Here is a 23,289-nt window from a genome sequence, read left to right as displayed (position 1 = left end):
GAAAGACCGAGAAGCCGCAGAGAACAAAGTGTGCAATGTAACACTTCAACAGAACAAGTTGATTCATTGTAATGGCACAATGGGTGGAGGATGCGATGTCAAGCTACATTTCCATTATCCGAGACTCTGTTTGATGGTTGCTTGATTGGTAACCACCGCTGCATGTTTGAAGTAAGTTGGAGTCTGAAATGGTCAGAGAGGCAGAGAACTCTCCCTTTCTAAATGAGTACCAATCAGTCCAATGAATACCGACTGAAGGCGTGCCCATGTCAAAAGTAAACTTTGCATAATTTAATATTTTTGATATTACGAGGAGTGTTAGGGAATAGTTAATTCTCGGCACGAAAATGGTTTTTTTATTCAGTCATGTATTTCACGTGAAACAAACCAGCTTGTTGGTTGACATTTGACCTTGTATTACGAGAGTGCTGATTAGTGCGGCTCTTAGATGATCGAACAACTGCAGGTGGGGCATTTATGAAATCACAATATCCAGTACGCACAATGAGGAATCTTATAGTTATGGAGCCGGGGTCATGTTATCATGTAACTACATATTGAGTGGTAGCGGTGCTCTCCAGATTTTTTTTCCTTTATTCATCCATGGGATGTGGGCATCGCTGGCGAGGCCGGCATTTATTGCCCATCCCTAATTGCCCTTGAGAAGGTGGCGGTGAGCCGCCTTCTTGAACCACTGCAGTCTGTGTGGTGAAGGTTCTCCCACAGTGCTGTTAGGAAGGGAGTTCCAGGAATTTGACCCAGCGACGATGAAGGAACGGCGATATATTTCCAAGTCTGGATGGTGTGTGACTTGGAGGGGAACGTGGAGGTGATGGTAATCCCATGTGCCTGCTGCCCTTGTCCTTCTAGGTGGTAGAGGTCGCGGGTTTGGGAGGTGCTGTCGAAGAAGCCTTGGCGAGTTTCTGCAGTGCATCTTGTGGATGGTACTCACTGCAGCCATGGTGCACCGGTGGTGAAGGGAGTGAATGTTTAAGGGTGCCAATAGGGTGCCAATCAAGCAGACTGCTTTGTTCTGGATGGTGTCGAGATCCTTGAATGTTGTTGGAGCTGCACTCATCCAGGCAAGTGGAGAGTATTCCATCACACTCCTGACTTGTGCCTTGTAGATGGTGGAAAGGCTTTGGAGAGTCAGGAGGTGAGTCACTCGCCGCAGAATACCCAGCCTCTGACCTGCTCTTGTAGCCACAGTATTTATATGGCTGGTCCAGTTCAGTTTCTGGTCAATGGTGACCCCCAGGATATTGATGTTGGGGGATTCGGCGATGGTAATGCCGTTGAATGTCAAGGGGAGGTGGTTAGACTCTCTCTTGTTGGAGATGCTCATTGCCTGGTACTTGACTGGCGCGAATGTTACTTGCCACTTATCAGCCCAGGCCTATGGTTTGAAACCCAAACAGATGTAATTCAGTTTGCCCCGTGGCAGGTCCACTGGTGATGAGATTGAAATACTTGATTCTGTTTGGTTATGGATTCATACCTCAACAACAACAACAAATTGCATTTATACAGCGCCTTTAACGTAGTAAAACGTCCCAAGGCGCTTCACAGGAGCGATTATCAAACAAAATTTGACACCGAGCCACATAAGGAGATATTAGAACAGATGACCAAAAGCTTGGTCAAAGAGATAAGTTTTAAGGAGAGTCTGAAAGGATGTATTGTGCTCAATCATCATCTTTCGACACTTATTCATAAAGTGTCCTTCTACTTTTGAATCATGGAATCGTAGAATTTTACAGCACAGACGGAGGCCTGTCAGCATATCGTCCCTATGCCGGCTCTTGAAAGAGCTATCCAATCATATTTGCATTTTTGCAAATTTAATTCAAATTTAATATTGGTTAGCCCCACAGTGCTGTCTACATATCATACTCCAGCTGTACCCAGAGTGAAATAAGGCGCTCAATTAAATGGTGACCTTGTCACAGAATCTTACAGCACAGAAGGAGGCCATTTGGCCCATCGTGCCTCTGTCGTCTCTTTGAAAGAGCGATTTTGTCAGTCCCACTCCCCCCATTCATTCCTCATGGTCCTGCAAATTTTTCCTCTTCAAGTACTTATCCAATTCCCTTTTGAAAGTCACTATTGAATCTGCTTCTACCATCCGTTCAGGCAGTGCATTCCAGGTCACAACAACTCGCTGCGTAAAAAAAATTGCTCCTCATCTCCCCCCGGTTCTTTTGCCAATTATGTTAAATCTGTGTCTTCCAGTTATCGACTCTCCTGCCAGTGGAAACAGTTTTTCCCTATTTACTCTATCAAAACCCTTCATAAATTTGAACACCTCTATTAAATCTCCCTTTAACCTTCTTTGTTCTAAGGAGAACAACCCCAGCTTCTCCAATCTCTCCATATAACTGAAGTCCCTCATCCCTGGTACCATTCTAGTAAATCTCCTCTGCACCCTCTCCAAGGCTTTGACATCCTTCCTACAGTTTGGGAAGTCTGGATCTCAGCAAAGTTGTGTGCATGTTGCATAGGTAGCAGGTTCTAATCTCGTAATTGCTAGGACTAATATTTGAAAAGAAAGTTAGAAATAGAATAAGGCAATGCACTGTAGCAAACATCAGGGTGAGTATTTTCATGGCCGATTGTAATTAACTGAAATGCTTGTATTAATGCCAAGGTCTGAAGAATCCTGTGTGCGGGTATAAAAGTTCTTTAATAAAATCAGAAAATGCTGGAAATGCTCAGCAAGTCAATCAGCATTTGTGGAGAAAGAAACAGAGTTAACATTTCAGGTCGATGACCCTTCGTCAGAACCGGAAGAAGTTAGAGACTTAACAGTTTTTTAGCAATTTCTCCCCCTCTTCCCCCTGGCTTTTTTTTTGCCAATTATTTTAAATCTGTGTCCTCTGGTAACCGACTCTCTTGCTTGAAGGGGAAAATGTTGCAGGGCTGTGGGAAAAGAGTGGGGGGTTGGGGGGAGTGGGACTAATTGGATCGTTCTTTCAAAGTGCCAGCACAGGCACGATGGGCCAAATGGCCTCCTTCTGTGCTGTGTGATTCTATGGAACACTTGAGATTTCTTAATGAACTTAACATTGTTACGTTGGCAATGTAGTAAATGCAGGTAGAAGCCGGCTAAGTCCAAACTTATCAGATGCTGGTACGCCAAGAGTGTAACAGCCCCCAATACTGGTGCAACTGGGGCCCACTGGAGGTGGGTGGGTGGGGAATGCCGGCTTAGATCAAGGCCTGGACCCCCAAGGATGATGGAGGACTTCTCAATTTAAATAGGCATGTCTCCCTTACAAGAGGAGCTCCCTCATTTTATTTCCAAGGGGGCCGGCTCCTCGCTGGCTGGCCTCTTACACTATGTGGCCTCTTCTAGTGAGGTGGCGATGCCCCCCTCGACTCCCATAAACACCCCCTGGCTCTGCGATTTTTGGCAGGAGCAGTACCTGCTCACACATTGGCACACTGTAGAAAAAGCATAGCTTGTCAGAGGAGTTTCAAACGATTCACAAAATCCCTTCCGCCGACCTCTCGTGCTTCAACCCATGTAACTAATTACAGTGCATTCTGGTGATCATTTTTAATGGATTCAGTCCACAGTCTGGCTATGAATGAAACCTTGACATCGATCCCTAATTGGCTGGCAGAGCATACAACCTAGAAATTGCAATTCAATGCACAGGCCCTTCATTTCCACTTACTGTGGGTAAAACATTCTGAATGTATAGAATAAAAAAAGAATGAACAATATAAATGTAAGTTTCTTTCTTTCTCCTTCTTTCTTGTACGGCTCATTGCCAGAGCTGCTCCAAGCAAAGTGGGACATCAGAAAAGCTTACGTTACGAATCAAGGTGTGGCTGCTCTGAAAAGGTTTAATTACCAGACTGAACAAATCTTGCGATATTGGTGATTAAAGAGAAAATTTGTTACAATGTAGACTGTCACCAGAAAATTATCTCTTATGCTTAGAACAAAAGGCTACCCTTTCCTTCCCATGACCTTATGCGCAATGTAAGCCTAGAACTAGGTTAGGTGTCAGAAGGTACTTCTTTTCGAAGAGAGTCGTAGGAGAGTCTCTGGAACAAGTTGCCAGTTCATTTAGGGGAGTGTGGATTCACTGCAAACATTCAAAAGGGATTTAGATGATTTGGAGAGTGTTGCTCACGTCAAAGAAAGACTTGAAATTATAGAGTGCCTTTCACAACCTCAGGACGTCCCAAAGCGCTTCACAGCCAATGAAGTACTTTTGAAGTGTAGTCACTGTTGTAATGTAGGAAAGACAGCAGCCAATTTGCGCACAGCAAGATCCCACAAACTGCAATGACCACATAATCTGTTTTAGTGATGTTGGTTGAGGGATAAATATTAGACAGGACACCAGGGAGAACTCCCCTGTTCTTCTTCCAAAAGTGCCACGTGAATTTTTACATCCACCTGAGAGGTCAGATGGGGCCTTGGTTTAACGTCTCATCCAAAAAACAGTGCCTCCAACAGTGCAGCACTCCCTCAATACTACACTGGAGTTTGAGCCTGGATTTATGTGCTGAAGTCCCTGGAGTGGGACTTGAATCCATGACCTTCGAGGTAAGAGCGCTACCAAGTGAGCCACAACTACTAGTAATATAACTAATGTACGCAACATAAATACTAATAGAAGGTAGATGGAGTATTGGGGCTGGTTCTTTCAGTCACTGCGGTCCCCTGGAACTTGTTCCATCGTCTTCGGGTTTGGAGAGGAATTTCCCAGAGGTTTTTTTCCCTCTAAATTGACCCGGGGTTTTTTGCTTCTCCCAGGAGGTTGCATGGGTGGTTGTGGGGGCAGGGAGTGTTGGATGAGCTCACGGTGTGCATAAGTGGCACCATGACGGTGTGGGTTGTGTTCGATGCCCAGGGTGAACAATGGAGCCCATTGGACTCCTGAGAGCCTCATTGGAAATAGTGCGAGATGCCTCATACTCTGCTGGTCTCTCTGACTGATGGACAAATAAATAACACTAACATTGTGTATCTCAGGCTAAAACCTGGGTGAATATACCTAGATTTCAGGAGCAAAAAGACAGTATCCAGGTTGGTTTTAAGCTGCCCGCACTGATTGGGATAGCAACATTCTTTCTCTCCCTCTCATGTGTCTTCTCCACTCTGTAGACCAGTGCATTCCACACTGATCTCTGTACAGGCATGTTTATCAGCCTCCAACATTACACCTGCTCATTCTATCACACCCTCTAGCCACCTTCACCTTTCCATGCCTCTTGATCTATCGCCAGCAACTTTTCTAGACAGTAACAATCCCAACTACATCTCCTTGGGCAATAATGTGGTTGAAACGCTGGTTTTCCTCATCACAGTCAACTAGCGACTAATTAATAACATTGAGCAACAGAGAGCCATGCCAGTAACAGTGACAGCTGAAAGACACAGTAAGCTGTAAAGCAGACTCGCAGCACCCCCTTCTGGTCAACAAGAATGTTTTGGCAGATTGCAGTTGACTGAGAGACCCCCAAATGGGCTGTTCTGCGTTAGCTGTTATACACTGGCAACATTTCAAATCCGCCATTTGATTCTGTTAAATCCGACTAATATCCTTTCCATCCATTTAATCCTTGTTCTTTTCTTCACCGTTGTGGCCTTTGATACCATTATTTGGAGATGAGCTAATAGAGCTTTGCTTGAGCACGGCTATCTGGAATAATGTTACAATGATGGTGGTCAGAGATTCCCTCTATCAATTGGCTGCCGTGGTAGGTCCCGCAGCTCACTGCCGATGACAGCAGCGCGATTGTATTTTCCCAGATCTGGCACGCTGGTATAACTCGCACGGGGGGTATGTTTTTATCACACTACCAGCTGATATCCGTCTTGTTTCCGGGTTCTGGCCCGATCCTGGTGTCCAGACACGGGCACTTTCAGCAGGAGTCACTGAAACGTTGACCGAGAGCAGCAACCAACCATCTCCGTAACACAAGGGGCGCTGAGGTGAGCTGCAGAACCTTTATTGCTGCCTTGGCTGAGATCTTGTCAAGGAGCGTACAGGATAAGGCAGAAAAGGTCAGACACCGAGAACTCAATACTGCAGAAAGCCTAGAGGAATATAAAAAGTGCAGGGGTGAAATTAAAAAGGAAATTAGGAAAGCAAAGAGAGGGCGTGAAAAAATATTGGCAAGTAAAATCAAGGAAAACCCAAAGATGTTTTATAAATACATTAATAGCAAGAGTAAAGAGTGGGGCCTATTAGAGACCAAAAAGGTAACCTATGTGTGGAGGCTGAAGATGTGGGTATAGTTCTTAATGAATACTTTGCGTCTGTCTTCACAAAAGAGGGGGATGATGCAGAGATTGTAGTTGAGGAGGAGTATGAAATATTGGATGGATAAACTTAGTGAGAGAGGAAATATCAAGGGGATTAGCATCTTTGAAAGTAGATAAATCACCAGGGCCCAGATGAAATGTATCTCGGGCTGTTAAAAGAAGTAAGGGAGGGAGGAAATAGCGGAGGCTCTGACCATCATTTTCCAATCCTCACTGGATACAGGCGTGGTGCCCCGGAGGATTGGAGGACTGCTAACGTTGTAGCATTGTTTAAAAAGGGAGCAAGGAACAGACCGAGTAATTACAGGCCAACCTCGGTCAGTCTAACCTCAGTGGGAGGCAAATTATTGGAATCAATTCTGAGGGACAGGATAAACCTCATTTAGAAAGGCATGGAGTAATCAAGGACAGTCAGCATGGATTTGTTAAGGGAAGGTCGTGTCTGACTAACCTGGTTGAATTTTTTGAGGAGGTAATAAGGAGGGTCGATGAGGGTAGTGCATTTGATGTAGTCCACATGGATTTTAGCAAGGCTTTTGACAAGGTCCCACATGACAGACTGGTCAAAAAAGTACAAGCCCATAATCCAAGGGAAAGTGGCAAGTTGGATCCAAAATTGGCTCAGTGGCAGGAAGCAAAGGATAATGGTTAACGGGTGTTTTTGCGACTGGAAGGCTGTTTCCAGTGGGGTTCGACAGGGCTCAGTACTAGGTCCCTTGCTTTTTGTGATATATATTAATGATTTGGACTTGAATGTAGGGGGTATGATTAAGAAGTTTGCAGATGATACAAAAATTGGCCGTGTGGTTGATAGTGAGGAGGAAAGCTATAGACTGCAGGAAGATATCAATGGACTGGTCAGGTGGGCAGAAAAGTGGCAAATGGAATTCAATGCAGAGAAGTGTGAGGTAATGCATTTGGAGAGGGCAAACAAGGTAAGGGAGTACACAATAAATGGGAGGATACTGAAAGGTGTAGAGGAAGTGAGGGACCTTGGAGTCCATGTCCACAGATCCCTGAAGGTAGCAGGATAGGTAGATAAGGTGGTTAAAAAGGCATACGGGGTACTTTCCTTTATTAGCTGAGGCATAGAATATAAGAGCAGGGAGGTTATGCTAGAACTGTATAAAACACTGTTTAGGCAAGTGCATACAGTTCTGGTCACCACGTTACAGGAAGGATGTAATTGTGCCAGAGAGGGTACAGAGGAGATTTACGAGGATGTTGCCAGGACTGGAGAATTTTAGCTATGAGGAAAGATTGGGTAGGCTGGGGTTGTTCTCTTTGGAACAGAGGAGGCTGAAGGGTGATTTAATTGAGGTATACAAAATTATGAGGGGCCTAGATAGAGTGGACAGGAAGGACCTATTTCCCTTAGCAGAGAGGTCAATAACCAGGGGACATAGATTTAAAGTGATTGGTTGAAGGATTAGAGGGGAGCTGAGGAAACATTTTTTCACCCAGAGGGTGGTGGGGGTCTGGAACTCACTGCCTGAGAGGGTGGTAGAGGCAGAAACCCTCAACTCATTTAAAAAGTACCTGGATGTGCACCTGAAGTGCCGTAAATTACAAGGCTACGGACCAAGTGCTGGAAAGTGGGATTAGGCTGGTTGGCTCATTTTCAACCGGCATGGACACGATGGGCCAAATGGCCTCCTTCTGTGCCGAAAAATTTTCTATGATTCTATGATCAGCTACCTCAGTAGAGACCAGGCATTATTCCTGGGGCCTTCTTAATTCAGCTACTCACTGGATCAATTTGCTAACAAATTCCGCCCAATTGCTGAAGGCTGTCGAAAGGAAAAAAATCTAAACGTTGTTTACTTCCCATCTACCAACAGAATGTGTAACTTCTGCCTAGTAATTCTGCAAAAACCACAGAGACATTACCACAACAAATTGTATTTATACAGCACCTTTAATGTAATAAAACATCCCAAGGCGTTTCACAGGAGCGATTATCAAACAAAATTTGACACCGAGCCACATAAGGAGATATTAGGACAGGTGACCAAAAAGCTTGGTCAAAGAGGTAGGTTTTAAGGATTGTCTTAAAGGAGAGAGAGGTCGAGAGGAAGAGATGACCTCAGAACCTGAAGTCTCAGCATAAAATTCAGAGAGTTGGCATTAAACGTAGATAATTTTTTTAACCTTAATTTTAATTTAATCTATTGTGCATCCTGTCGGATTCCTGACAATCATGCATTTGTTAAGCTCGCAAAGGATTGTGGGTTGTCAGCTACCAAACAATTTGGAAACATTCCCTTTTTGCAAATGAATGAAAAAATTTGTCAGCCTCGATTGTTGGAAAAGTAAAACCCAAACTGCAATTCTCCAATGTGTGTTCATTTGGAAAGAAAATATGACTGACAAGTTTATCCGTTCATTTTCAGAAGGACGTGTTTTACGCACAAAAGGTTACAGAATAGCTCGCTGTGATAAGAACAGAATTTTCATTCTGTATCAAACTGATTTTGAAATCCTGTATCAAATTTCTGCATTTTTGTTGAATATGATTCTAGATACTCAGGATAAATGTGTTTTAGAAATAACACACATTAAGATAGAGTTAAGTTAGAAACTGTCCTTGCACACTATAAATTATAGACCCCGGGTCCAGCTTTCCGTCAGAAGGCAGGGAGATTCTTTGACCAATGTGCTAATCTAATTATGTCACCTCAGCCACATATAAATGTCGCATCGGAAGTCCACGAAAGACTGTTTCCTCCAAAAGTCATTTGTAAGAAGCACATTCTGAAGAAGTTATTTTAACCTCTTATGAACTAACTTAACCTTTATTGTTTTCCCAGTATTTGTACCATCAGCACCTATCTGCTGCTGTATAATTATCTTACTTGTAAATAAACCAGACTATGGGTGGAACTTTCAACTTGAAAGTCAATGTAAAGGACAATCGGGCGAGGTGTATAACTGGAGACCAATCTGCTATCAACCATTTTACACCCCTCCGCCAAAACTTAAAAGTTTGTGCCCTATTAGTTTTGGTTTAAATGTAACATTGGTATTTACTGCTTATTGGCGCACACATAACATGATGGACATCCCACATGATCTTCAACACCATAAACCATAATTAAAAGGTAATTGTTTGGGCTGCTACACTCTATCCCATCCACAGCACGTTTAACAGTGCTGGTTTCAGTTCATAAAGATTTGGGCTGCTTATGGAAAGTAAAATGTGTTGGCAGAAAACCTGATTTGTAATGACCGATGGATTTGAAGTGGAATTGGAAATTTCAAAACTGAGATTGATAGATTTGTGTTAGGCAAGGGTATCAAGGGATATGCAACCAAGGCAGATAAATGGAGTTGAGATACTGATCAGCTACGATCGAATTGACTGGTGGAAGAGGCTTGTGGGGCTGAATGGCCTGTTCCTAATGTTAGTCCCCGTACTGGAGTGGGAAGGAGGAAACAATCTCCATTGGCAAGGGTGGTAGCAGAAACTGATTTTGAAAACCTTATTGTTAGTAATGTGTAGTAAAATTTAAACATGCCACTGATTGGAGACAGACTGCAAACTCCACTGGACCATCAAGGAGTGAAGTACTTAGGTTACATTTTTGAGGGTTGCCCTCTAATAAGTTGTTTTATTTTAAAAAATCATTGTATTTATGCCTCAGCAATAAGAAACATAAACTAGCAAAACGGATAAGCGCATATATACTTGAACACTGATGGTTAGGAATATTTTTCCTTCCAGTCAACAATAATTGAGCAAAGTGACGCCCTGGAGCACGTGCTGGAGATTGGATCGACTTTTCTGCGCTCGATTGTGCGAGCGGAGCGCTGGACGCTCGATTTCGCGGCCTGGCGGCGTGACGTCACTCGGCCTGCAGGGAAGATGTCGACGGCCATGAACTTCAGCAGCAAAAGCTTCAGCCCGCGGCCGCCCGACAAGGGCTCCTTCCCCCTCGACCACCTGGGTAGGCGGAGGCTGGAGACGGCCCAGAATTACCCCCCCTCCCCCGGGACACCGCAACACGCCCCCTCCCCCCGGGACCCCGCACCCCCCCTCCCCCCCCCGGGACACCCCCCCAACCACCCCCCCCCCCCCGGGACTCCCCCCCCCCGGACTCCCCCCCCCCCCCCCCCGGGACTCCGCAAACCCCCCCCCCCCCGGGACTCCGCACCCCCCCCCCCCACCCTCCGGGACTCCGCACCCACCCTCCGGGACTCCGCACCCCCCCCACCCACCCTCCGGGACTCCGCACCCCCCCCACCCACCCTCCGGGACTCCGCACCCCCCCCACCCACCCTCCGGGACTCCGCACCCCCCCCACCCACCCTCCGGGACTCCGCACCCCCCCCACCCACCCTCCGGGACTCCGCACCCCCCCCACCCACCCTCCGGGACTCCGCACCCCCCCCACCCACCCTCCGGGACTCCGCACCCCCCCCACCCACCCTCCGGGACTCCGCACCCCCCCCACCCACCCTCCGGGACTCCGCACCCCCCCCACCCACCCTCCGGGACTCCGCACCCCCCCCACCCACCCTCCGGGACTCCGCACCCCCCCCACCCACCCTCCGGGACTCCGCACCCCCCCCACCCACCCTCCGGGACTCCGCACCCCCCCCACCCACCCTCCGGGACTCCGCACCCCCCCCACCCACCCTCCGGGACTCCGCACCCCCCCCACCCACCCTCCGGGACTCCGCACCCCCCCCACCCACCCTCCGGGACTCCGCAAACCCCCCCCCCCCGGGACTCCGCACCCCGCAAACCCCCCCCCCCCCCGGGACTCCGCACCCCCAGGACCCCAGACCCCTGGGACCTCACACCCCCTGGACACCGGGACACCAGACCCCCGGGACCCCTGACCCTGGGATACCGTGCCCCCGGGACCCCTCGAGACCCCCGGGACACTGCATCCTCAGAACCTGCACCCCAGTATCCCTGGGACGCCGCACCCCCAGACCCCCATACACCGCAAACCCATATACCGCAGCCGAGACCCCGTAACCCTAGACACCGTACCCCAAGATGCTGCTTTATTGGCTGCGGGGTGAGAATAGGTTTAGTGGCAATAGGAAATTAGAAAGCCGCATCATATTTAACAGCTTGTTGTTCACAATTTTGCAGGTGAATGTAAAAAATTTAAAGAGAAATTTATGAAGTGCCTTAAAGAGAGTAAGTTTGACAATTCCCTGTGTAGGGAGCAATCAAAGGAATACCTGGAATGCAGAATGGACAGGTAAAGCAGCAGAACATGAAAACTTAGTAAAAGTCACTTTATTCAGCAAAATTCTTCATAATTTGGAACAAATGTTACTTTAAAAATATGAATTAATCTCCTGTGTTATGAATAACACATCTCTTCCTGTAGCTATCTACTTGTTTCCCACTCCTGTCATCTTGTTTTTCTTTGTCTGCCTCTCGGACACACCTTTTCTCTTTATTTTGAATGTCTCTCCCTCACAATCTCTCCTCCCATCAAATATTTATTGCATTTTGGAGTTCCAATGCAAAATTGTGAAAGAATTAGTTGCTGATTTTAAATTTCTCATGCTTATGTTCAAATCCCTCCGCGGCCTCTCCCCCTCCCTTTGTTTGTAACCACCTCCACCCCTACAACCCTCCGAGATCTCTGTGCTTCTCCAATTCTGGCCTCTTGCGCATCCATGATTTTAATCACTCCACCATTGGCTTGAGGCATAAAGAACAGCCTCTTGGGCATGTCTCTGTAAGTGTCCTCCCCCTCCAAATGAGTCTGAGCCTTTAGGAGAGAAGGGGAGGAGTGCATCAGCTAAGAAAATAGAGAGAATAATATTACTTGTGTGATAAAGAAACCATGTAGTAGAGGCTTTTCATTCTGTGCTGTAGTATATGCTGTGGGCAAAATTTAATTTTTTTTCTCTAAAAATTGGCAGTAATTTTGAACTGTGGTGGCCTTTGAGAGTGATAACACACAGGTCCCTTGGGTGAATCCGGCATGGGCTCGATGGGCCAAATGGCCGCCTCCTGTGCTGTAACGATTCCTACCTTGAGGTTTTGCTTTCCTGCATGGGATCCTTTACGTCCACCCGAGAGGGCAGACTCGGTTTAACGTCTCATCCGCATCTCCAACGGCGCAGCACTCCCTCAGTGCTGCACTGGGAGTGCAGATTTTGTGCATCAATTCTCGAGTGGGACATGAACCCACGACCTTCTGACTCAGAGGCGAGAATGCTACCCAGTGAGCCACGGCTGACACTTGAACCGCTGACTTGCCTTTGCAGTGCACTTGTCAGAACACAGCTAAACGTGCGCACGCGATTGAACGTTTGGTTATCCAACATTGCGTGTGTTTGATATTCTTCCGTTCGACAGGCAACTGATGACGAAAGAGCCGCTGGAGAAACTGGGATTCAAAGACCTCCTCGACAGTAATGCAGCAGAAACACAGCAGCAGACGAAACCCTAACAGGAGCACAGGACTTTGTATTTACAAACTAAACTAAAGAGGAGGTCATCGATGACTGATGGACTTATTTTCATGCCAAATCTGTAAATATTGTAAAATATGTTAAGTTTCAGTGTAATAAATGTGGGATAAGTTCTCAGCATGGGGAGAGGTTCAGTTTCTTTTAACAGTGGCACTTTATTCCTTTCTGTTTAGTCCTTAAACTCTTGTCATAATTGTTCATTCAGCAGGAAAGGGATTCATATTCATTAGATACCTTCCCCATACCAACATTTTATAAATATCTTAGATGCACTCTACCTTGGTACAGTATATGGTTTAATGCATTGCATGACCTCAAAACCACAGGTCTGACAAATTTGAACGTGTATTTTGGAAAATGTATTGAATTTCTGCGGTGTATTCCTTGTGTAACATTACCACGACTGACTTGCTGAGCTTTTCCAGCATTTTCTGTTTTTATTTCAGACTTCCAGCATCCGCAGTATTTTGCCTGTTTACATAAATTCCTAATGACTTTCTTTTCACCTTTTGTGAATAAGATAAAACATAACAACTAAACAGCAGAAATGTTCTAAAATTTAAGTAATGAGTATATATTTGGGAACATTACTGAATTTATTTCACCTTAGCTTGCAGTAGAATAGGTGGACTGCCTTCTAGTTATGGTATGAATAGTTCACCAGAGGTCACATGGGATGCCTGCCACATTCCCCTGTCTTTTCCAAAAGGTAGTAAATACCACTGTTAGACCAAAGTGTCCAGGGAAAAACTAATGGATTTATTTACCAGTAGAATAATACATAGTCGTAATGGAACACAGTAAGATACATAGAGTATATTACTTAGAAAATAAAAAGAATCAGTTCACGAGGTTAAATACCCTTCTTGCACAGAGTGTATTTCTTGCACAGCTTGATCATCAGTAGGACTTTAGGGTGAAAGTCTTTTCATGGACCTTCATGTGTATGGGTGATGGGACGCCTATGTTGACCCCTGGAGTTCAGATCTCACAGGAGAGCTGACCTCTCACACAATTTCTCGAAAGACTCTACTATCGGCTAAAGAAATGGCAGACGTGGGCTGGGTCCCAAACCATCCAAAAAAGAAAGACTAATAGTTAATCTTGGACTTTTACTGACATATTGAAACTTAGTTTAAATGGGGAAGCACAGGAGTCGGGGGTGGGGGGAGGTGAATAAAGTGATTTAGGGGTTTAGATACAAAAGAAAGAAAGAATGCACTGCCATTTACAGAGAGCTTCGCTGAGTCCTCGGCACCCAAAGCACTTCACGTCCAATTAATTATTTGAAGTGTAGTCTTTATTGTGTGGGCAAAATGGCAGCTGATTTGTGGTTAGCAAGCCCCCATAAATGGCCATGAGGTAATGAGCAGCTGATCTGTTTTTGCTGGTGTTGGTTGAGGAGTAATGGTCAGTGCACTGGGAGAACACTCTGTTCTTCTGTGATCTTTTATATCCACCTGAAGAAGCAGACAGGGATTTGGTTTGAAGCCCCCATCCAAAAGACAGCACCTCCAGCAATCTCTTGGTACTGGCCTGAAATGTTGGACTACGTTATGTGCTCACATCCCAAGATAGGGCCTGAACTTCCAACCTTCCAACTCGGCCAATAGTGCGACCAATTGAGCTAGGCTGACACATAAGTTATTGAGATTGCTGCTGCAGAGAAGCGATCACAAAAGTTATTGAGATTCAACACAAGTGGAACAGAATTTAAAAGCAAAAAAAAAAGTTACTGCAGTTAGGCAAAGACGTTGTCAGACCACATTTGGAATGTAGTGTTCACAACCCTAGGAAGGATATGGTGATCTTGAGAGAAGCTGGTGGTGATTCAACAGGATGATACCTGGGATGAAGGGACTTAACTATGAGGAGAGACTGGGTAAAGTTGGGTTATATTCCTTAGAGGGTAAGGGATGGTGTGAGCGAGGTGTTTAAAATAATGTAGCTCTGCTTTCAAAAATTTCATCTCGGGGCGACTTAATTTCTTGAGGTAAGGTGTTACCTCATAAGTGAAAGCGTTACAGCAGCTCCAAGTACCATAGCAAGGTGATTTTTTAAAAAATCATGTGATAAATCTGTGCAGAATATGGATAATCTTTTTGTAATGTGAGCTGTATACAACTGCATACCGTTCTGGTCGCCACACTATAAGAAAGATGTGATTGCAATAGAGAGGGTAAAGAGGAGATTTACGAGGATGTTGCCAGGACTGGAGAATTTTAGCTAAGAGGAAAGATTGGATAGGCTGGGGTGGTTTTCTTTGGAGCAGAGGAGGCTCAGGGGAGATTTAATTGAGGTGTATAAAATTATGAGAGGCCTAGGTAGAGTGGACAGGAAGGACTTATTTCCCTTAGCAGAGAGGTCAATAACCAGGGAGCATAGATTTTAAAGTGATTGGTAGAAGGATTAGAGGGGAGTTGAGAAATTTTTTCACCCAGACGGTGGTGGGGTCTGGAACTCGCACCCTGAGAGGGTGGTAGAGGCAGAAACCCTCATCGCATATAAAGGGTACTTGGATATGCACTTGGGATGCCGTAACCTACAAGACTACGCATCAAGAGCTGGAAAGTGGGATTCGGCTGGATAGCTCTTTTTCGGCCAGCACGGGCATGATGCGTGAATGGCCTCCTTCTGTGCCGTAAATTTCTATGATTCTATACAATGCAACTAATCCCATACCAATATGAATTCCATGTTCAGAATTTACTGTGCAATAACTACAGTACACACATTTCAAGGTGGACTAAACACTATAAATATCCCTCAATAATTTTACTGCGTGTACTTTAAATAGTTATTTTAACGAGTAAATGTTTGTGTACTGAAAGATTGTGTCTGCAGTTTCCTGTGCTAATTTTCTCTTGAGTGTGTTTATTCATGCTACAGTGCATGTTCCACAGGCAGCCCTTAGGTACCTTCATAGTTTCATGGTATGATACAGCACAGAAGGAGATCATTCAGCCCATGGTGCCTGGGCTAGTTCTTTGAAAGAGCTATCCAGTTAGTCCCCCCCCCCGGAAATGTTTTCCCTTCATGTATTTATCCAACTCCCTTTTGAAAGTTATTATTAAATCTGCTTCCACCATCCTTTCAGGCAGTGCATTTCAGATCATAACTACTCGCTGCGTAAAAAAATGCCTCCTCATGTCGCCTCTGGTTCTTCTGCCTATCACCTTAAATCTTTGTCCTCTGGTTACCTATCCTTCTGCCACTGGAAACAGTTTCTCCTTATTTACTCTATCAAAACCATTCATGATTTTGAACACCTCAATCAAATCTCCTCTTAACCATCTCTGCTCTAAGGAGAACAATCCCAGCTTCTCCAATCTCTCCACATAAATGAAGTCCCTCATCCCTGGTAGCATTCTAGTAAATCCCTTCTGCACCCTCTCAAAGGCCTTGACATCCATCCTAAAGTGCGGTGCCCAGAATTGAACACACAATACTCCAGCTGAGGCCTAACCAGTGTTTTACAAAGGTTTAGCATAACTTTCTTGCTTTTGTACTCTATGCCTCTATTAACAAAGCCCAGGATCCCTTTTTTAACAGCCTTCTCAACTAGTCCTGCCACCTTCAAAGATTTGTGAACATAAACCCCCAGGTCTCCCTGTTCCTGCACCCCCTTTAAAGTTGTACCATTTAGTTTATATTGTCTTTCCTCATACTTCCTACTAAAATGTACCACTTCACACTTCTCTGTGTTAAATTTCATCTGCCATGTGCCTGTCCATTTCACCAGTCTATGTCCTCCTGAAGTCTGTTACTGTCCTCCATATCATTTACCACATTCCCGAGTTTCGTGTCATCTGCAAACTTTGAAATTATACCCTGTACACCCAAGTCCAGGTCATTAATATATATCAAAAGGAGCAATGGTCCTAATACCGACCCCTGAGGGACATCACTGAATACTTCCCTCCAGTCTGAAAAATAACGGGTGACCACTACTCTGCTTTCTGTCCCACAGCCAATTTTGTATCCATGCTGCTACTGTCCCTTTAATTTCATGGCCTTTAAGTTTGCTAACATGTCCATTATGTGGTACTTTATCAAGTGCCTTCTGAAAGTCCATATACACAACATCAACTGCACAACCCTCATCGACCCTCTCCGTTACTTCATCAAAGAAAAGAAAGAATTTGCATTTATTTTGTGCCTTTCACGACCTCAGGACGTTCCAAAGCGCTTTGCAGCCAATTAAATACTTTTGAAGTGTAGTCACTGTTGTAATGCAGGAAACGCGGCAGCCAATTTGCGCACAGCAAGGTCCCACAAACAGCAATGAGATAATGACCAGATAACCTGTTTTATTGATGTTGGTTGAGGGATGAATATTGGCCAGGACACCAGGGAGCACTCCCCTGCTCTTCAAAATAGTGTCGTGGGATCTTTTATGTGCACCTGAGAGGTTAGACAGGGCCTCGGTTTAACATCTCATCCAAAAGACGGCACCTCCAACAATGCAGTTCTCCCTCATTACTGCACTGGAGAGTCAGCCTTATTTTGTGCTCAGGCCTCTGGAGAGGGACTTGAACACTGGTTATATAGAATTACATAGAATATACAACATAAAAACAGGCCATTCCGCCCATACATCCATGCTGGTGTTCATGCTCCACACGAGCCTCCTCCCACTCTTCTTCATCGAACCCAAGCATTCCTTTCTCCCCCATGTACTTATCTAGCTTCCCCTTAAGTGCATCTGTGCTAGTCGGCTCAACCACTCCTTGTGGTAGCGAGTTGCACATTCTCACCACTCTCTGGGTAAAGAAATTTGTCCTGAATTCCCTAACGGATTTATTCGTGACTATCTTATATTTATGGCCCACAGTCCTGCTCTCTCCCACAAGTGAAAACATCTTCTCTACGCCTACCCTATCAAAACCTTTCATAACCTTAAAGACCCCTATCAGGTCACCCCTCAGTCTACTCTTTTCCAGATAAAAGAGCCTCAGCCTGTTCAACCTTTCCTGAAAGGTACAACCTCTCAGTTGTGGCATCATCCCAGTAAATCTTTCTTCGCTGCGTTCCCTGAAGTGGGTTATGTCAACGCTGTGCCTTCTCTGAACTCGGGAGTGTCAGTGCTGTGCGTTCTCTGAACTCGGGAGTGTCAGTGCTGTGCGTTCTCTAAACTCGGGAGTGTCGGCGCTGAGCGTTCTCTAAACTCGGGAGTGTCAGTGCTGTGCGTTCTCTAAACTCGGGAGTGTCAGTGCTGTGCGTTCTCTAAACTCGGGAGTGTCAGTGCTGTGCGTTCTCTAAACTCGGGAGTGTCGGCGCTGCGCGTTCTCTAAACTCGGGAGTGTCAGTGCTGTGCGTTCCCTAAACTCGGGAGTGTCGGCGCTGCGCGTTCTCTAAACTCGGGAGTGTCAGTGCTGTGCGTTCTCTAAACTCGGGAGTGTCGGCGCTGTGCGTTCTCTAAACTCGGGAGTGTCAGTGCTGTGCGTTCTCTAAACTCGGGAGTGTCAGTGCTGTGCGTTCTCTAAACTCGGGAGTGTCAGTGCTGTGCGTTCTCTAAACTCGGGAGTGTCAGTGCTGTGCGTTCTCTAAACTCGGGAGTGTCAGTGCTGAGCGTTCTCTAAACTCGGGAGTGTCAGTGCTGAGCGTTCTCTAAACTCGGGAGTGTCGGTGCTGAGCGTTCTCTAAACCCGGGAGTGTCGGCGCTGCGCGTTCCCTGAACCCGGGAGTGTCGGCGCTGCGCGTTCCCTGAACCCGGGAGTGTCGGCGCTGCGCGTTCCCTGAACCCGGGAGTGTCGGCGCTGCGCGTTCCCGGAACCCGGGAGTGTCGGCGCTGTGCGTTCCCCGAACCCGGGAGTGTCGGCGCTGCGCGTTCTCCGAACCCGGGAGTGTCGGCGCTGCGCGTTCTCCGAACCCGGGAGTGTCGGCGCTGCGCGTTCTCCGAACCCGGGAGTGTCGGCGCTGCGCGTTCTCCGAACCCGGGAGTGTCGGCGCTGCGCGTTCTCTGAACTCGGGAGTGTCAGCGCTGCGCATTCTCTGAACTCGGGAGTGTCAGTGCACTGCGTTCTCTAAAGGAAACTGGGGAGTGTCGGCGCTGTGCGTTCTCTAAACTCGGGAGTGTCGGCGCTGTGCGTTCCCTGAACTCGGGAGTGTCGGCGCTGTGCGTTCCCTGAACTCGGGAGTGTCGGCGCTGTGCGTTCCCTGAACTCGGGAGTGTCGGCGCTGTGCGTTCCCTGAACTCGGGAGTGTCGGCGCTGTGCGTTCTCTGAACTCAGGAGTGTCAGCGCTGTGCGTTCTCTAAACTCGGGAGTGTCGGCGCTGTGCGTTCCCTGAACTCGGGAGTTTCGGCGCTGTGCGTTTCCTGAACTCGGGAGTGTCGGCGCTGCGCGTTCCCTGAACTCGGGAGTGTCAGCGCTGCGCGTTCTCCAATCTAAATTCGGGAGTGTCGGCGCTGCGCGTTCCCTGAACTCGGGAGTGTCGGCGCTGCGCGTTCTCTGAACTCGGGAGTGTCGGCGCTGTGCGTTCCCTGAACTCGGGAGTGTCGGCGCTGTGCGTTCCCTGAACTCGGGAGTGTCGGCGCTGTGCGTTCCCTGAACTCGGGAGTGTCGGCGCTGTGCGTTCTCTGAACTCGGGAGTGTCAGCGCTGTGCGTTCTCTAAACTCGGGAGTGTCGGCGCTGTGCGTTCCCTGAACTCGGGAGTTTCGGCGCTGTGCGTTTCCTGAACTCGGGAGTGTCGGCGCTGCGCGTTCCCTGAACTCGGGAGTGTCAGCGCTGCGCGTTCTCCAATCTAAATTCGGGAGTGTCGGCGCTGCGCGTTCCCTGAACTCGGGAGTGTCGGCGCTGCGCGTTCTCTGAACTCGGGAGTGTCAGTGCACTGCGTTCTCTAAATGAAACCTGGGAGTGTCAGTGCTGCGAGTTCTCTAAACTAAACTTGGGAGTGTCAGCGCCGTGCGTTCTCTAAACTAAACTCGGGGGTGTGAGCGCTGTGAATTCTCTAAACTAACCTCGCGAGTGTCGGCGCTGTGCGTTCTCTAAACTCGGGAGTGTCAGTGCTGTGAATTCTCTAAACTAACCTCGCGAGTGTCGGCGCTGCACGTTCCCTGAACTCGGGAGTGTCGGCGCTGTGCATTCCCTGAACTCGGGAGTGTCAGTGCTGTGCGTTCTCCGAACCCGGGAGTGTCAGCGCTGTGCGTTCTCTGAACTCGGGAGTGTCGGCGCTGTGCGTTCTCCGAACCCGGGAGTGTCAGCGCTGTGCGTTCTCTGAACTCGGGAGTGTCAGCGCTGTGCGTTCTCCAATCTAAACTCGGGAGTGTCAGCGCTGCGCGTTCTCTGAACTCGGGAGTGTCAGCGCTGCGCGTTCTCTGAACTCGGGAGTGTCAGCGCTGCGCGTTCTCTGAACTCGGGAGTGTCAGCGCTGCGCGTTCTCTGAACTCGGGAGTGTCAGCGCTGCGCGTTCTCTGAACTCGGGAGTGTCAGTGCACTGCGTTCTCTAAATGAAACTGGGGAGTGTCGGCGCTGTGCGTTCTCTAAACTAAACTCGGGGGTGTGAGCGCTGTGAATTCTCTAAACTAACCTCGCGAGTGTCGGCGCTGTGCGTTCCCTCAACTCGGGAGTGTCGGCGCTGTGCGTTCCCTCAACTCGGGAGTGTCGGCGCTGCGCGTTCCCTCAACTCGGGAGTGTCGGCGCTGCGCGTTCCCTCAACTCGGGAGTGTCGGCGCTGCGCGTTCCCTCAACTCGGGAGTGTCGGCGCTGCGCGTTCCCTCAACTCGGGAGTGTCGGCGCTGCGCGTTCCCTCAACTCGGGAGTGTCGGCGCTGCGCGTTCCCTCAACTCGGGAGTGTCGGCGCTGCGCGTTCCCTCAACTCGGGAGTGTCGGCGCTGTGCGTTCCCTGAACTCGGGCGTGTCGGCGCTGTGCGTTCCCTGAACTCGGGAGTGTCGGCGCTGTGCGTTCTCTGAACTCGGGAGTGTCGGCGCTGTGCGTTCCCTGAACTCGGGAGTTTCGGCGCTGTGCGTTCCCTGAACTCGGGAGTGTCGGCGCTGTGCGTTCCCTGAACTCGGGAGTGTCGGCGCTGTGCGTTCCCTGAACTCGGGTGTGTCAGCGCTGTGCGTTCTCTAAACTCGGGAGTGTCAGTGCTGTGAATTCTCTAAACTAAACTCGGGAGTGTCAGCGCTGTGCCTTCCCTGAACTCGGGAGTGTCAGCTCTGTGCATTCTCTGAACTTGGGAGTGTCAGTGCTGTGCATTCTCTTAACTAGACTCGGGAGTGTCAGCGCTGTGTGTTCTCTAAACTCTGGAGTGTCAGCGCTGTGCGTTCTCTGAACTCTGGAGTGTCAGCGCTGTGCGTTCTCTGAACTCGGGAGTGTCAGCGCTGTGCGTTCTCTGAACTCAGGAGTGTCAGCGCTGTGCGTTCTCTGAACTCGGGAGTGTCAGCGCTGTGCGTTCTCTGAACTCGGGAGTGTCAGCGCTGTGCGTTCTCTGAACTCGGGAGTGTCAGTGCTGTGCGTTCTCTAAACTCGGGAGTGTCAGCGCTGTGCGTTCTCTGAACTCGGGAGTGTCAGTGCTGTGCGTTCTCTTAACTAAACTAGGGAGTTTCAGCTCTGTGCGTACTCTAAACTTGGGATTGTCAGTGCTGTGCGTTCTCTGAACTCGGGAGTGTCAGTGCTGTGCGTTCTCTTAACTAAACTCGGGAGTTTCAGCTCTGTGCGTACTCTAAACTCGGGATTGTCAGTGCTGTGCGTTCTCTAAACTCGGGAGTGTCAGTGCTGTGCGTTCTCTAAACTTGGGAGTGTCAGTGCTGTGCGTTCTCTAAACTTGGGAGTGTCAGTGCTGTGCGTTCTCTGAACTCGGGAGTGTCAGTGCTATGTGTTCTCTAAACTCGGGAGTGTCGGCGCTGAGCGTTCTCTAAACTCGGGAGTGTCAGTGCTGTGCGTTCTCTAAACTCGGGAGTGTCAGTGCTGTGCGTTCTCTAAACTCGGGAGTGTCAGTGCTGTGCGTTCTCTAAACTCGGGAGTGTCGGCGCTGCGCGTTCTCTAAACTCGGGAGTGTCAGTGCTGTGCGTTCTCTAAACTCGGGAGTGTCGGCGCTGCGCGTTCTCTAAACTCGGGAGTGTCAGTGCTGTGCGTTCTCTAAACTCGGGAGTGTCGGCGCTGTGCGTTCTCTAAACTCGGGAGTGTCAGTGCTGTGCGTTCTCTAAACTCGGGAGTGTCAGTGCTGTGCGTTCTCTAAACTCGGGAGTGTCAGTGCTGTGCGTTCTCTAAACTCGGGAGTGTCAGTGCTGTGCGTTCTCTAAACTCGGGAGTGTCAGTGCTGTGCGTTCTCTAAACTCGGGAGTGTCAGTGCTGAGCGTTCTCTAAACTCGGGAGTGTCAGTGCTGAGCGTTCTCTAAACTCGGGAGTGTCGGTGCTGAGCGTTCTCTAAACCCGGGAGTGTCGGCGCTGCGCGTTCCCTGAACCCGGGAGTGTCGGCGCTGCGCGTTCCCTGAACCCGGGAGTGTCGGCGCTGCGCGTTCCCTGAACCCGGGAGTGTCGGCGCTGCGCGTTCCCTGAACCCGGGAGTGTCGGCGCTGTGCGTTCCCCGAACCCGGGAGTGTCGGCGCTGCGCGTTCTCCGAACCCGGGAGTGTCGGCGCTGCGCGTTCTCCGAACCCGGGAGTGTCGGCGCTGCGCGTTCTCCGAACCCGGGAGTGTCGGCGCTGCGCGTTCTCTGAACTCGGGAGTGTCAGCGCTGCGCATTCTCTGAACTCGGGAGTGTCAGTGCACTGCGTTCTCTAAAGGAAACTGGGGAGTGTCGGCGCTGTGCGTTCTCTAAACTCGGGAGTGTCGGCGCTGTGCGTTCCCTGAACTCGGGAGTGTCGGCGCTGTGCGTTCCCTGAACTCGGGAGTGTCGGCGCTGTGCGTTCCCTGAACTCGGGAGTGTCGGCGCTGTGCGTTCCCTGAACTCGGGAGTGTCGGCGCTGTGCGTTCTCTGAACTCAGGAGTGTCAGCGCTGTGCGTTCTCTAAACTCGGGAGTGTCGGCGCTGTGCGTTCCCTGAACTCGGGAGTTTCGGCGCTGTGCGTTTCCTGAACTCGGGAGTGTCGGCGCTGCGCGTTCCCTGAACTCGGGAGTGTCAGCGCTGCGCGTTCTCCAATCTAAATTCGGGAGTGTCGGCGCTGCGCGTTCCCTGAACTCGGGAGTGTCGGCGCTGCGCGTTCTCTGAACTCAGGAGTGTCGGCGCTGTGCGTTCCCTGAACTCGGGAGTGTCGGCGCTGTGCGTTCCCTGAACTCGGGAGTGTCGGCGCTGTGCGTTCCCTGAACTCGGGAGTGTCGGCGCTGTGCGTTCTCTGAACTCAGGAGTGTCAGCGCTGTGCGTTCTCTAAACTCGGGAGTGTCGGCGCTGTGCGTTCCCTGAACTCGGGAGTTTCGGCGCTGTGCGTTTCCTGAACTCGGGAGTGTCGGCGCTGCGCGTTCCCTGAACTCGGGAGTGTCAGCGCTGCGCGTTCTCCAATCTAAATTCGGGAGTGTCGGCGCTGCGCGTTCCCTGAACTCGGGAGTGTCGGCGCTGCGCGTTCTCTGAACTCGGGAGTGTCAGTGCACTGCGTTCTCTAAATGAAACCT

General features: G+C 48.9%; 1 protein-coding gene across 1 annotated transcript; it reads left to right on the top strand.

Annotated features, from left to right (window-relative positions):
- The first annotated feature begins 10,108 nt into the window (after positions 1 to 10,108).
- cox19 (cytochrome c oxidase assembly factor COX19) lies at positions 10,109 to 12,856 on the top strand. The gene is made up of 3 exons (XM_068003470.1): positions 10,109 to 10,236; positions 11,397 to 11,508; positions 12,624 to 12,856. The coding sequence occupies exons 1-3, from the start codon at positions 10,155 to 10,157 to the stop codon at positions 12,715 to 12,717; spliced, it is 288 nt and encodes a 95-aa protein (XP_067859571.1). The 5' UTR covers positions 10,109 to 10,154; the 3' UTR covers positions 12,718 to 12,856.
- The last annotated feature ends 10,433 nt before the right edge of the window (positions 12,857 to 23,289 follow it).

This window comes from Heptranchias perlo, chromosome 22 (genome assembly GCF_035084215.1).
Source record: "Heptranchias perlo isolate sHepPer1 chromosome 22, sHepPer1.hap1, whole genome shotgun sequence".
Lineage (NCBI taxonomy): Eukaryota > Metazoa > Chordata > Chondrichthyes > Hexanchiformes > Hexanchidae > Heptranchias > Heptranchias perlo.
The sequence above is the reverse complement of the archived record's forward strand: the minus strand, read 5'-3'. Positions and strand labels throughout refer to the sequence as shown.